Source organism: Vigna radiata, chromosome 9 (assembly GCF_000741045.1).
Source record: "Vigna radiata var. radiata cultivar VC1973A chromosome 9, Vradiata_ver6, whole genome shotgun sequence".
Lineage (NCBI taxonomy): Eukaryota > Viridiplantae > Streptophyta > Magnoliopsida > Fabales > Fabaceae > Vigna > Vigna radiata.
Genome location: NC_028359.1, coordinates 1,844,265 through 1,859,096, shown reverse-complemented (window position 1 = coordinate 1,859,096; position 14,832 = coordinate 1,844,265). Strand labels below are relative to the sequence as shown.

Genomic DNA, 14,832 nt, shown 5'->3' with positions numbered 1-14,832 from the left:
AATAAGTTCACTTAAAAAATAAACATTAAAAGGATGTGACATTAATTGATATTTGTAGTTAAATGATGTTCATCCTTAATTTGTCAGCATCATTTGATAATGTTCGACATTAGTTGTTGGCTCATCAATACACTTAGATGAATGGGTCTTTATTATGTCAATTACAAATTGATACGAGTTTAACCTTAACTAACCATATTATTTGTATCCTAATTAGAGTTAATCAAGCTAACATTAATTGAGATTAACATTCATTCTACAGTACTTGCACTTCTTATTTTCAAATGTCTCCTTTTTAGTGTATCTTACACTATGAATACAAAAAGTTTACACGAATTTATGCCCTAATGAAACCAGATTAACAAATGTAGAAAGTTATATAGTAAATAACTTAATACATTATAAATATATTTTAAAACAATTTTTTAGCGATCTTTTAAACAATTCGTGTTTTAATTCGTAATTTTAGTTTTTTATTTTTTACCTTTTTTATGAATTACGTGCTTAAACTAAATATATGATTTTTGCTAAAATAAGTAAAAGCTTAAATCCTTATACAAACCAAAATGAAAGTAATTAAAATTTAAGAAAAAAGTTAAATATATTTTTGTTTCTTAATTTTAAGTAAAAATTGAAATTAATATTTTTTAAAACTTTGATAAATTTAGTTTCTCAATTTTAAAAATCAATTTTTTAACTACTTGTTAAATTTTTTTGTCTTAAAATAGTATTTCGAAATACAACATACTCGTTTTTTTAATCTTTTAAAAATACAGAGAATAAATGATCATTCCGGCAAGAAACTTTCCAGCAGCTATTTCTGAATTTAGTAACCTTCAAAATTTCAACAAGAAGAAAATTTGACCATAAACTTGGTTTTGTATCGAAGAATTATTATATTATTTGAGTTTGCATAAAGTAAGTTTAGTTTCGTGTTAATTTAAATTACATAGAATTGAATTTTGAAAAGATCAAACAAAAAAATATATTAGAATACTTGTTATTTTTGGTAAGAGTCATTGTTTAAACATTAAAGTAATCATGTTGACATTAAAGAGGACTAAAGTCAGTGATCATGTTGACATTACTTCAAAGCCAGAAAGAAAACAGAAGAAGAAAGCTTATCAGCATTTTTATTTAGTGTGAACCATCTTTCAATCTAAGATTCCAAGTTGAAGTAATGGACTATTAACTAGTTAGGTTTTGATTTTAATAATATTTCATCAAAAGGTTAAAAACATGTCTCAAAAAATATATTTTTCCTCTTATAAACTTGAGAGTAACTCAATAGGATAAAATCAGAATTTATAAATTGAGGTTTGTATCTAATTAGATACTTTAAATTGATTTTATCTTGATGTAAAACTTTCAATATCTACGATTACGATTGAAAGTTGATTTTTTTATGTTTTTGAAATTAAGTTTATTATGATTAATTCCTAATGTACATTTTAGATCAAATAGATAATATTTATTTTGTAGTTATAAAAAGTAAAATATTCAGTTAACATCGTATTAACTCATGATAAGTTAAGACAACAATATAATATGTTAAGGATAATGATGTTGGACAATATTTTTTATAATATTTTAATATTATTTACGTGTTATTTTATGATTAGTTTATATTGGTATGTTTAACATTATTATTATCATTATTAATAATTATAGAGTAATTTTAAATCAATTATAAAATAAAATAATATGTAAATGATATTTAAATATTGTAAAAAAATATTAAAAACTATCATCATCCTTCAGCTAAACAAATCAACAGATAATTGATGTTATCTTAAAAGTTAAAAATGGTATCTTTAGGTTTTGGTGTAACTATTATAAGTTAAAAAAAAGTTTTGTAGGGAATGAAAACCAAATTCTGCATACAGAAAAAAGAAAATGTTATCCTTTGGGGTGATTGCTATGATCAAAATTCAAAACAATCCCAAAAGTTTTTGCCAATTGAATTTCAATCTGGATTTGTGAATGTTCTTACCTAGGTTTAAAAGGTATTATCTAACCCCAAAATCACATCATGGTGAAGGTGAATCATTACCTACCATGGATAAACTGAAAAGAAGGTCAAGCATTAAGATGTTAAATATTAATAAAAATTCAATCATTCTTTTACTTTATGGCCAATATTAATGTCTCTCTCTTTCTCTCTCTCAAAATCAAGAACACTCACACATGTCCAACCCCACAAGCTCCTACGGAATAGTTACTGTTCTTTTCATGCTTAAAGTGAAGTGGGGTTGTGCTTTTTGGTTTCATCTGCTGTTAGATTTTTCTGAAAAACAATGAAATCAGTTGCATCAAAACTCTCATGCCTGCAACCCATATATACCTTTAGTTCTGAAAAATAGAAAAAGGTGGAAACACTGGTGTCTTCCACCAAGATCATTCTTGTGGAATTACCAGGCTGTTTTCATACTTTGCTTCACATTATTGAGGCCATGTTTTGATTGCAGACTTTGTTCTGCTTGTCCTTGGATGTGACAAGCGAGTTTTTGCTTCAGCATATGCTGCTGCTTTCACCAAATTCTCTTCAATTTTACTCTCCATGAAGGGCTGTTGGTGAAAGCTGAGAGATCTTCAGAGTTGTTGATCTGGTTTTCCTTCAGGAGAAAATGGGACTGCCGCTGATTTTCCTGCTAATTCAGCTGCATTTAGTTGTCTGCACTCAGCAGATTCATGAATATGCAGGTATGAACATAATTGAGACGCTCTGAGTTAGTTTCTGCATGTCGGATCAAAACGGGCAGATGAGAAGCAAATCCAAATTTACTGTTTTGAGAGTTGTATCTTGTTATCTATGTGGTTCAAAATTTGTTACAGTTCACATATTCTATGCTTTTGGATTATATAATCTTTGCTCAATTAAGATTCTTTGATGATTCTCTCCTTGGAGTTCGTTCCTGTGGAGTTCATGTGTGTCAAAATTTGGCCTACCTGTAGCTCATTTGCAGTTCATTACTCGCATTGGAAAAAATTTACTGTTGAAATGATGATTAACCCTCTGTTTTTACTGATTTCTACTGTCCAATTCTCTTTAAGAAAAGTAAGATTCAGTTCGGCATGTAATAAAGCAATGCAATAGCTTTGGACAATCATAATGAATTTATCACAAGTTTTCAAATTACATAAAGAAAAATCATTTGATGTGAACTTTTCACATGGGATCTTGATCAATATAGTTAATCGGTTCAATATCTGCTGATTGATATAAAAAACAGGATAAGAACATGGATGGTTAGAAAAAAACCTTAATGTTAATAGTCTTATATTTCAGAATTTTCACCTAAAATTTTAGGGCTATTGTTTTTGGTTAGTATATATGTTAATGAGTGTTCAACCAGTAGGTGGACAGCAAGCTTTGGATTTTACCAGGTTGCACACTTTTAGTGGGGACAGTGTCAATAATTTAGCAATTTTATCATTACTGCAAGTAATGCAGAGAAATTAGCAATGAAATTTACTTTTACTATTACTATGATCACTTTAGACCCAGATCTGTGATACATTACCAGGAGTTTGGACTTGGATACCATTACTTGCTTCTTCATCAAATTTTATGTTCAGTCATCTCATTGATATATCTTGTATTTCTTTAGGATAATCCAAATAATGATTCTGATATCATGTATTAGATATCATCTCACTAAGAAACACAAGCCTTCTCCCCTCTATAGTTTCTTTCTGCCTTGACACTCGCCTCCCCAAAATTTTCCATTAATCTATATACAACTAAATCCAGATATGTACTTTTAAATTAACTTATTATGTAGTTGATGACCTCCTCTTGGAAAGTTCATGCTCATGATTATTCTAAATTGAAAGTTATCTTTCCATCTGTAGCCACCAAACTGCAACATTCCAGTGACAGAAGCCATTTTAGTATTGCAATCCCACCAAAGTCATCTTCTGAAGGTCATTCAAGTATTGCACATTCACCTTCCAAGTCATCTTCTGGGGTACCTACAAGCATTGCACTTTCACCTTCCAAGTCAATTCACAAAGCTCCTACAATCATATGGACACATGGTTCTGTGGATTCCCCAATCTCACATCATAAGCATCAGTATTCTAAAAGAAAGTCCCACAATCCAACTCTAGCACCAATCTATGCAGTCCAGCCTCCAACATACAGCCATCAAGGTTTGATTCCGTGATTGAAAATCTTAAAATTTTTACACTATTTTTTGCATTTATTGATATTAGAATGTTAAAATTAATTTCATTCTGCAAAATTATGCTGAATAGGCCCTTCGGTTTTCAAATCACGACCCCCTTTCTCTTCACCAAATGTTAAGGATATTCATGCCCCAGCCCCTGCACCATCACCAGCTATTGTACCAAGTCACTTCAATGGTATAAAATCTTATTTTTCTCATTGCTTTTAGAGTTTATTTCTGTTCTAATATTTCATCTCCCTGATTGTTTATTATATCTGTTTTGGATCAGTACCCTCTACTTCACCAACAATTTCTCCTCTAGGTTCATCATTGCACAAGAAAAAGACTCCACCACCAGCATATGAATTTGTTCTGCCACCTCCACCTCCTAATAAGGGTAATCTAATCTTGATCCTGCAACTAGCTTAGAATATTGTTAAAATTATGCTAGTTCTTCTTTTTCAATAATCTGAAGAAAGCTAGATGATGTTGATCCTACATGTAGATTGCTTGTCGATGACTTGCTCAGACCCCTTGACGTATACACCTCCTGGGTCACCTTGTGGTTGTGTATGGCCGCTTCAGGTTAAAATCCATATCAACATTGCAATATACAAGTTTTTTCCATTGGTTGCAGAGCTAGCCAAGGAAATTGCAGCAAGTGTTCTGCTGAACCATACCCAGGTTCGCATTGTGGAAGCTGATGCAGCTAGTCAGCAACTGGAGAAAACCACTGTTCTCATAGATTTAGTACCCAAAGGAGTAAAATTTGATGATACCACTGCATTTTTAATATATAAGAAATTCTGGCGCAGAGAGATTCTCATAGATGCTTCAGTCTTTGGTGCTTATGAAGTACTCTATGTTCATTATCCAGGTTATATATTGATTATCATTTGTTAGGCCTTTCTTTTTCATAAAGAGAATATCTATGGTACGTTTGGTTTTATTAGTAGAAATCTTCTTTACATTCATACTTTGGGATAACGAATGCAGGTCTTCCACCATCTCCACCGTCAACTCCCTCGGATGCTTCTGTTATAGATGATGAGCCAAATCCAGGACATGACCACAATGGAATGATGATGAAACCTTTAGGAGTAGATGTCCCAAAGAAGAACAAAGAAGGGAGTAATGGAAGAATGATTGTTATAATTGTGCTGTCATCAGTTACTGCTTTTGTTGTATTCATTGGTCTTGCTTGGATCTGTGCGCTGAAATGCTGTGCCTATGTTCATGAACACAAACCAGTTCCAGATGGTTTAATTTCATCCTCTTCAAAACAATCAAGTAAGTGCAATTAATGGCTCTGTAAAAGTTTTGTTGGCAGTTTAGAGATTGTACAAAGAAAGTTCCTTTTTATAATGATTACTGTTGTGAAACTGTTCTTAGACAATTTTGTTGCATACTATTTCCCTTGATTAAAGTACTTTTACCAATATTTGGATCCTATAAAACATAAGAATTGACTCCATTTATAGATGAATTATTTGATAAAACTTGGTTTGATGATCATATTAATCTAAAAGGTTGATTCATTTATGTGAAATGTTTTATGATTTGTACATTACCACTTTTGGTAGGGCTTCGAAGTAATTTCACATCAAATGAACTCTTTGCAATTCAGAAGCTGAATTGGGATAAACGTTGGGTTGTAACCTATAATGCTAATTCAGTCTTGGTTTCTATCTGTGACTTCTCTTCATATTTTACTTCAAAAGTTGTTTTCTGGGAGATCCACCATCCATCAATTTGCTTTTCTGTCTCATGTTGTATGTAGAACTCAGTGTAATTTTATATCTAAATTTACTCTTAGCAGGGGCTGCTAGGTCATTGCCTCACGGGATCAGGTCAGGTTCTGGATCACAGTCTTTCAATTCTGGAACAATAACATACACAGGGTCTGCTAAGATTTTTACTTTGAATGACTTAGAGAAAGCAACAAATAACTTTGATTCTTCAAGAATATTAGGAGAAGGTGGTTTTGGACTTGTTTACAAAGGTGTTCTAAATGATGGGAGGGATATAGCCGTGAAGGTTCTCAAAAGAGATGATCAGCGTGGTGGTCGGGAATTCTTGGCAGAAGTTGAGATGCTTAGCCGTCTACACCATCGAAATTTAGTTACATTGTTTGGTATATGCATAGAGAAACAGACTCGTTGCTTAGTTTATGAGCTTGTCCCTAATGGAAGTTTGGAATCTCACTTACATGGTAAACAAAAGTGCAGTTTAAAAAAATTGTCATTACTGTTGGAAGTAAAAAAATACCAGTTTTTGGAATCTGACTATTGAATACTCTATTTTTGTAGGAGCTGACAAGGAAACTGGTCCACTGGATTGGAATGCACGGATGAAGATTGCTCTCGGTGCAGCTCGGGGTCTGGCCTATCTGCATGAAGATTCAAATCCATGTGTCATACATCGGGATTTCAAGGCCAGCAACATCTTGTTGGAGTATGATTTTACACCCAAGGTCTCAGATTTTGGACTGGCTAGAACAGCACTGGATGAGAGAAACAAGCACATTTCCACACATGTTATGGGAACATTTGGGTAATAACCCCTTTCTAGCCACTTCATGTTGAGGTTTTGATGAATGGATTGATTAAACATGCATGCAATGTACTCATTTCATTCCAGTATATATAGTGTTTAGCAGACCACTGAATTATATTGTTTAGGTACTTGATCTTATCTATGCATTCCAGTAATAAACCAACTCTCTGAAAATGTAAGCTGTCGGGTGAAGGAACATGGTTTTATTATAGCTCTTGGTGCTTCCCCTCTGACAATATCCCATTGGGCTTGAACAATGTGCAAGCATACCTTTTCTGTTGAAATTCAACTTTTTGGTCATAATTTCATAGACTATATCATGAGTCATGAACCAACTTTTCCCAAACTTCAGTGGTTAGAGGATGGCATGTAAAAACTTTTATTTCATCTCTTAAATAATTTCTTAAGATGAAAACTGAATTTGTCTGCTGACATGTCTTGCAGCTACTTAGCTCCTGAATATGCAATGACTGGCCATCTTCTGGTCAAGAGTGATGTTTACAGTTATGGAGTTGTACTCCTTGAGCTTCTAACTGGAAGAAAGCCCGTGGATTTGTCACAACCACCAGGTCAAGAAAATCTTGTGACATGGGTTCGTCCACTTCTCACCAGTAAGGAGGGTCTGCAGATGATCATAGACCCAGTTGTAAAGCCTAACATTTCCGTTGATATTGTAGTTAAAGTTGCAGCAATTGCATCCATGTGTGTGCAACCAGAAGTCTCACAACGTCCATTCATGGGAGAAGTTGTTCAGGCCTTGAAGCTGGTGTGTAGTGAGGTTGAGGAAACAGACTATTTAAGATCAATGAGTTATCAAGAGGATTTTCTAACTGATGTGGAAGGAAAGTTTTCTGAAGCTTCAGGTGAAAGAGTGGAATTTTCAGAGTATCAAAAAACTCTATCTGGCTATCAATCAGGTGAAGAAAAGGTAGAATTATCAGCATCAGAGTTTCTCGGTGCTTCAGGTCAGGAATTTCAATCATTCAGGAGGTATTCTCGATCAGGGCCTCTAACCATTGGGAAGAAAAGGCAGTTCTGGCAGAAGTTGAGAAGTTTGTCTGGTGGTAGTACCAGTGAACATGGATTTTCAACGAAACTATGGCCGGGATCTCATTAAGCTTTCAGCAATCTTGCGTTTTTGCTTACTAAATTCATGTTCCATGAATCACTTGTCAGATTCACTCTAAAGAAAATGCTGTGATAATAATGCAAAAAGGTCACAAACTAGAACTACTTATCAATGTATAAACTTCGTACCCTTGTTGGTTTCTAGGTAGCTATGTCTGAAGTCTGAACAATCAGTAGTACAAAGAACAGTAACAAGTTGTTCATGTCCGTCATATTAGTCATCTGTCGAAAAATGGACTAAATTTTTTAAATGATTTAAGTGACAGATGCAGATATATATTATGTATATATATCAAACAGGGAAGGAAAGCAACAATTTTGCATTACAAAGATTGCGTTAATAGAACACAAGGGACACTATCGTTTTGTTTCTTTCCCTTTCTTCGTTTGTCTAGTATTTATCAAGTATGTAAACATCCAGAATGATTTTTCCATTTTTCCTGGGAATAGAAAAGGTTAAAATAAGTCATTACAATTGTTTTTTCCTCCCCAAAAAGCCATGACTTTGTTGACTTCTAATAAATCACCCTTTAGAAGAAATTACAATAAACTGCATTCATTTCCAATAATCCTATCACTAGCACTCTATTTCTTGATGTGCAACATTGCTTCTTCATTTAGACCACCCTTCTATTGAAGATTTAACATGATCTTCACACAATAAATTCCTTCTTATATACCTGCCAATTTCCCCAACCTGTCTCTCAAAATCTTCAGTCCCATGTACCTGTTGCAAACATAGATAGATTACTGTCACCACAATGCAAATGTCGGTATCATAACTTTAGAAATCAAGTTATTATATCCAAATATTTAGTGTACATACGTACCTGCCCATCATCATGACAGTGGCTTGAGGATTTGTTCCTGGTGATTCATCAAATGTTGAGCCATCTACCACACGGAGTCTGTCAACACCAAGGACCATGTAATCATGGTTGACTACCTTCCCCACTCGGCACCCTCCATGGTAGTGCCAAATTGTGATCACAGTGTCTTTGCAGAATTGCTTTAGTGACTTTGTGTCTTTGGCATGCTTTGGTATGAAGTTGACATTAGCCTTCACAGTGAGGTTGAGGAGTTCCTCCGCTGTTTTTCTGCCACTTAAAGTGTAGTTTGTGAAATGTTTTGACTGGACAACCTTAATGGCCAAACGGATCCCCTTAACACAGCGCTCAAGATCATATGGATGACTGAAGTAGTTGAAGGCAACAGATGGATTGTCTTTCACGTTGGTGTTGACCAGCTTGAGCTCACCAACTGACCAAGGATTGGCAACTTTTGACAGAATAAAGCCTCCCTTAAATGCTTCAATAGGTAGGTCTTTCTTGTTCTTGATAAATTCTTTGATAGCTTCTGGTGATCTTTGCTTAGGAGGGATTGTGGAAAGCTGCCCAATCTGGTGTCCATCATGTCAAAACGAAAAGTGACTTCTTAGTAGAATTTCTTGCTAGTTAGATACCAACCTGATATACATACCTTAGTATATACCATGATTAACATAGTTCAGTTTCTCTGCTGAGTTTTTTTGTGTTATAGTCTGTTATGTCTTTAAAATACACTACTTTTGGTAGTGTACATCAGTATATTTTAAAGGCTTGACAGAGAGAACAGAAAAAAAACTCGGTATAGAATCCAAATTAATGATTAACATGTTAAATGCTATGTGGAATTTGTACTGTGATGTTTGACAGTTTCGACTCTTGAGATTTAGGAAATCCTATATTATTCATGCTGATCAGCATCCTATTTTTTTGAGTTATCAATATTTTATTCCTTAGAAGAAAAATAGTTATTAAGTGTTAAGTCAGGTGAAGAAGTACAGAGTTAATAAAAGATCATAAATTGTATTATCTGTGGTATTATAAAATTCACTGATAACTTGAAACGAAAGGGGTGTTAAAAGGACACTTGTTTCAAAATGGAGGAAGTAATTGTTAAGGATTCCAATGTTCTGACATGACTTCAGAGAAATACTGCATACCTCTGCTGACACAATACCATGGTGGCAATGAATGCTATCATTAGACTGGCTAAACCCACTGCTAGCCTCAATGTACACGCCCATCTTGGTGATTCCAACAGTTTCTATGAGTGACTGATGAACAGGTCTTTCAGAAGGAACAAACATTGTGTTCATGGGATTGTCTACCATTCCTTTTCCAACAAAGTGGTTGTCAAGGATCACTGGGATGTTCAACTTCTGAAGTTCTTCTTTTGGTCCAATTCCACTAAGCATCAGCAGTTGAGGAGTCCCAATTGCCCCAGAAGACATTATCACTTCACTATGCCTATCATTTGCCAGAACAGCTTCATGCTGTTTCCCATTCTCATCTTGAAAAATAACCCCCACAGCTTTTGGTTTCTTTCCTGCAAAGGTAATTTAACATTGGTTTTGGTCATTATAAGTTACTTCCAAAACCATAAGCTTACTAGTTTAATATTACATGTACCTTTTGTATCAAACACAATCTTCTGGACAGTGGCATAGACCAAAACAGTAAGTTTTTCATGGTTCCCTGAAGCAAGCAGTTCAGCAGCTGTGTGGCGCCGCCCATATTTGTCAAAAATGGTTCCACCAACTTTTGTTCCATAGAGATGATCATAGGTGAAGCCATTGAAAGGTGACACACCAGAGTCTAGAAGACTGTCCCTCACTGCCCTTTGATATGCTGAAAACTTTGGACGATGAACAATTTGGTTTTCAATCCATGGATATGACTGATTCACTAGGTTGATATCCCATCCCACCTTCTTTATAAACCTGCATTCCATGCAAATTTTACCAGATCGGATATAATATAAGTATAAGTCTAAGTTCTACATCGAAACAGAAAAAACTAAATACCATATAATGATCATAAACTTAATGCCTGATTCCTTGTAACAAACACTTTGAAGACATCTAACAGTGTAAGAATATAATTCAAGTATAAGTGTAAATCTTACATCCATATAACAAAAAATTAAATACACATAACGATCATAAACTCAATGCAATGCTTGTTTTCTTGTAACAATGAATGTCTCTCATCTCACACTTTGATGACATCAAACAGTATAAGGGACCACAAGACATTATTTAAGTGTTGAAAATGAAAGATGACCATCAACTATTACCTCTTGGAAGTCAAGACCAGTCAATTCCTAATGGAAGAAGGTTGTAACCATTTTCGTTATGACAGTTTTCTCTTCCAATTTTTGTATGTGTTTTCTGCTTCTAATGTCAGCACAAACCTACTTTTTCTTACTATATTAATATTAAGGAAACAAACAATATCAACATCCAAGTTTCTCATAAAAAGATACACATAGTATAAGTTTATCCATGATTTAATATCAAATTTAATAGACATAGACCAAAAAACAATTGACAGTTACTTTTGTCAAACACATCCAATAATAATAATAATAATATATGTATATATTATATAATCAATGTGTGTGTATATAAAACCTGGAATTTTAAAACAATTGTTTTTTTATAATGAATATAAATATACTCACTGTAAGCCACTAACATATTTTTCTTTTTTTTATGAGATCACTAATATATTCTTAAAAACTAGAAATGATTTTTTTAATCTATTTAATTGTTAAATTAAAATTCATATTTAATGTTGTTAAATCAATATAGTAAAAGACTAGGTAATTTTTATTTTTTAGTTTGTATTTTGTTTTTTATTTTAATTTTTTCCAACTTTGAATACGTGGCAAATGTATGCATTTGATATATTATTTATTATTATTTTACCCAATTTTATTTTCCTTTTTGCCCTTTAAAAATAATATATATATTTTTCTATATACAACTAGAAAGAAGTAGTTGAACTTTATTAACATCACCGCCAAACAAGTTCATTACCAGTGTACTTTCTGCTATGTTTTGGAACATCAAATCACTATTTTTTTCAATAGAAATTACAATTTACATTTGATTTAGTATTTGCTTGGGTTAAAATTTCAAAATCATTTATGAGAATTTTTTGCAAAAATCATAATATTTATTTTATAATAAGATGTTAAATAAAGTTAAAGATCAAATTAGAAAGAAAATACTTTTGTAAATTAATTAATTTAAGTGAAGTGTTTAAATACAGTCACATCACATCATTACATACTGAGAAAATGGGGATATGAATCAGAAATAAATTTGCATGTAATGAGATGTAACATCATACCATAATCTTATTTTCTTTTATAATTTATAAAGTGTGTTTATTGTCTTCCATTAATTATTTATAAGGTGTGTTTTTTATTACCAGACCGCAAAAAGTGGTTGAACTTTATTGCAGAAAATTCATTACTACTACTGTTGGATATGCTGGTCCACACACTACTAAAGTCAACAAATATATATATATATATATATATATTGTGTGTGTAACAATCTTTAAGATAAACAGATCATTATTAAAATCATAAATGGGGAAGACAAAGGATGCCAACATTATAATTTAGGAAATAGAAACAAAAATATATTATGCAGCATTAATATTAGGACAAGATAATTGAAACACTATTTAAAATAGATAAAAGTGTATGCAGTGACTTTCTTATTAAACTCTGATCTAGTAAAAAGACAAAAAGAAATTAATACATAGAGATTATCTAGATCCTACACACCAGAACAAAATGTCATTGACATACTTTGAAAATGAATATGAAATGTTAGAAGTTGAAAATGTGTTTGCATAGGATTGAAGAAAAAGATACCTTGGATCTGCTCTGGTGTAGAAACCAGCATTGATAGAACTGCCACCTCCTAAGACCCTGGCCCTTGAATTGTAGACTCCATCAGATGAAACGAAGAATTGAGAAGCTGAAGTTGGTGAGACATCTGCCAAGGTAATGTGGAAATTCTCAAGATATGAAACATTGGGGTTGGTGAAGGGAACACCTCCTCTTTCAAGCATAAGAACATTGAACTTCTGAGAGAGGGTTGCAGCCAAAGGACACCCTGCTGTGCCACCTCCCACTATTATGTAGTCATACTCATTGTTGGATGTGGTTGTTGAAATTGATGGTGATGAGAATGAGCTTGCATTTCTGATAAAAGGGTAACTTTTTTCATGCCACTGCTTCTCACCTGCAAAGAAATTTTGCTACTTTAATAGCATACACAATTTCAATGTATTATCACTGATATAACTATAATTTGGCAGGATTTAACAAAATTTGGAGAAACAATGTGTATAGAAAGTCCTTTTTAATTAAAAATGCACATACATATGTATAAGAATAATATATCATATGAAGTGTTGCAAATTAAAGCATTTGTCTGTGATCTAATAAAAGTGTGTGTGTATGATCTAGAAATGAGATCCCAAATAAAAGCAGCAGAAACCAGAACCATACCAGATAGATTTCTACCAAAAATTACATTCACAGAATTTTCCATGTCTGTGGGAATTTATCAGTAGAAACCCAGATGGCAGGTGATAAAAAATTCAGATTCAAAATGAAAATCCTTTCCATATCCATATATCTTGAATAGAAAATTCTTCCTAGAAACTGATGTTGGATTTACAAGCTAAATGAAGGAACAAAGATGAGACTGAATAATGTAAGAAATTAAGCTCAAAGATGTGAACTGCAGATAGACAAGAACCTTGACAAGAAGGTAGAAAGTTCCAGAGCCATAGAACTTGGAACAACAAGAATTTGAGTGCACCAACTGAATCCATGGAATCTCACAGACCAGAAAAAACACAATCTCTCTCTCTCTCTCTCTCTCTCTGAAGGAGCTGCTTCTTCCCAACCTAGTGGCTACCTCTCATTGGTCTTGGTTTGTGTGTGTATCATATAAATATGTAAAATACAGGCTTACCCTGTTGAGATTATGGCAACAAAACATCAGTGTTAATGAGAGAAATGAGTAAGAAAAACTAAATTAGAAATATATAAACGCATGAAAGATGTTATTGAGTGAGGCATTTAATGAGGAAATGAATGTAGCAGTTAGAGTCTATAGTCTTTAGCCGTTGGATTTGGCATCCTATTTTCTGATCATCACGTTCATGAGTTTGTACAAAGACAGCTCATTCACCAGCCACACTAAGATTAAAGCTCCATATTTAATATGCCACCAAAAGTTTGTTATATCTTTTCATATTTCTCCCCTTATGATGGTAGATTGAAGGCAAATATTGTCCTTCAACCAACACTGGTACTGTACTTAGCACTCATTAATAATACTAACATTCATTCTCAACATGGAAAAAAATGAAAATTAGAAAAGCAAAAAGTACTTGGAGCAATTAATAGCAGTTTCTGGTTCTTCTTTGCAAGGTTTATTTCTGATTTGACCACAAACTGATTTCTGCATCACTGCTGATATTGTTTGGTGGTTTCATTTATAATGTTAGTTACAAGTCAAATGAAGAACTAATCAACCATTCATGGTTTTGGTTTACTTTTTTGAGTCACCCAAATGAATTTACTAACCCCTTTGATTAAATTTTTAATCTTTATGCAAATGGACCAACCTGAACTAGTACAAATGTTGCAACTGTTACTGCAGTGTGGGAACAAAACCACCATTGTTATAGAAAGCAAAGGCTCCATTAAAGTTACCAAAGAAGCATATTGTGATGGACACAAATCTTCAAAAAGACTTACACATAAGATTGAATAGCAGGATATGCAACTGATATCTAAATAAATGTAAGTATCTGCACATATCATCATTGTGTTATTGTTTTCTGTGCTTCTTTATGGCTTGTAATGTCAACTTTAGAATGAGTCCAAAATTAACCTCTAAAATATTTATAAAATATTTAACAGTTCTGATGTAATGTTGTGTCTGATTTATCAGGAAATCAGAAGAGAAGGAAGTAAAAATGAAAACTAGATCATACATAAGATAGAGTTGGCAATACATGGCAGAATTCATGCACTTGTTTTAATGTTGCAAGCAATGTTTGGTTCCATCTCATTGGATAACCGATCATCATTAATATGCACATGGAAGTTG

The 14,832-nt window shown here is 33.1% G+C and overlaps 2 protein-coding genes across 4 annotated transcripts; one reads left to right on the top strand and one right to left on the bottom strand.

The window, feature by feature from the left end:
• Positions 1-2,138: 2,138 nt before the first annotated feature.
• LOC106774035 (receptor-like serine/threonine-protein kinase ALE2) lies at positions 2,139-8,004 on the top strand. Of its 2 annotated transcripts, none has more exons than XM_014660843.2 (9): positions 2,139-2,703; positions 3,856-4,155; positions 4,261-4,368; positions 4,462-4,569; positions 4,678-5,049; positions 5,169-5,462; positions 5,989-6,384; positions 6,482-6,725; positions 7,173-8,004. In XM_014660843.2, the coding sequence occupies exons 1-9, from the start codon at positions 2,628-2,630 to the stop codon at positions 7,843-7,845; spliced, it is 2,571 nt and encodes an 856-aa protein (XP_014516329.1). In that variant the 5' UTR covers positions 2,139-2,627; the 3' UTR covers positions 7,846-8,004. The 2 variants fall into 2 exon arrangements, with proteins under 2 accessions (XP_014516329.1, XP_014516330.1); XM_014660844.2 differs by having other exon boundaries at positions 2,140-2,703; positions 5,992-6,384.
• Positions 8,005-8,253: 249 nt separating this feature from the next.
• LOC106774036 (protein HOTHEAD) lies at positions 8,254-14,474 on the bottom strand. 2 transcript variants are annotated; one of them, XM_022786284.1, is made up of 7 exons: positions 14,345-14,474; positions 13,468-13,687; positions 12,573-12,945; positions 10,310-10,620; positions 9,841-10,226; positions 8,687-9,255; positions 8,254-8,583 (listed from the first exon to the last, which is right to left on the bottom strand). In XM_022786284.1, the coding sequence occupies exons 2-7, from the start codon at positions 13,541-13,543 to the stop codon at positions 8,529-8,531; spliced, it is 1,770 nt and encodes a 589-aa protein (XP_022642005.1). In that variant the 5' UTR covers positions 13,544-13,687; positions 14,345-14,474; the 3' UTR covers positions 8,254-8,528. The 2 variants fall into 2 exon arrangements, with proteins under 2 accessions (XP_022642005.1, XP_014516331.1); XM_014660845.2 differs by lacking the exon at positions 14,345-14,474 and having other exon boundaries at positions 13,468-13,751.
• Positions 14,475-14,832: the final 358 nt, after the last annotated feature.

Bases quoted from the DNA above. Each gene is read 5' to 3' on its own strand.
- LOC106774036 (XM_022786284.1), bottom strand. From the start codon at position 13,543: ATGGATTCAGTTGGTGCACTCAAATTCTTGTTGTTCCAAGTTCTATGG. The intron at 10,227-10,309 runs GTACATGTAATA...TTACCTTTGCAG, and splicing joins GATTGTGTTTGATACAAAAG to GAAAGAAACCAAAAGCTGTG. The intron at 8,584-8,686 runs GTACGTATGTAC...TGTTTGCAACAG, and splicing joins ACTGTCATGATGATGGGCAG to GTACATGGGACTGAAGATTT.
- LOC106774035 (XM_014660843.2), top strand. From the start codon at position 2,628: ATGGGACTGCCGCTGATTTTCCTGCTAATTCAGCTGCATTTAGTTGTC. The intron at 4,369-4,461 runs GTATAAAATCTT...GTTTTGGATCAG, and splicing joins TGTACCAAGTCACTTCAATG to TACCCTCTACTTCACCAACA. The intron at 6,726-7,172 runs GTAATAACCCCT...CATGTCTTGCAG, and splicing joins CATGTTATGGGAACATTTGG to CTACTTAGCTCCTGAATATG.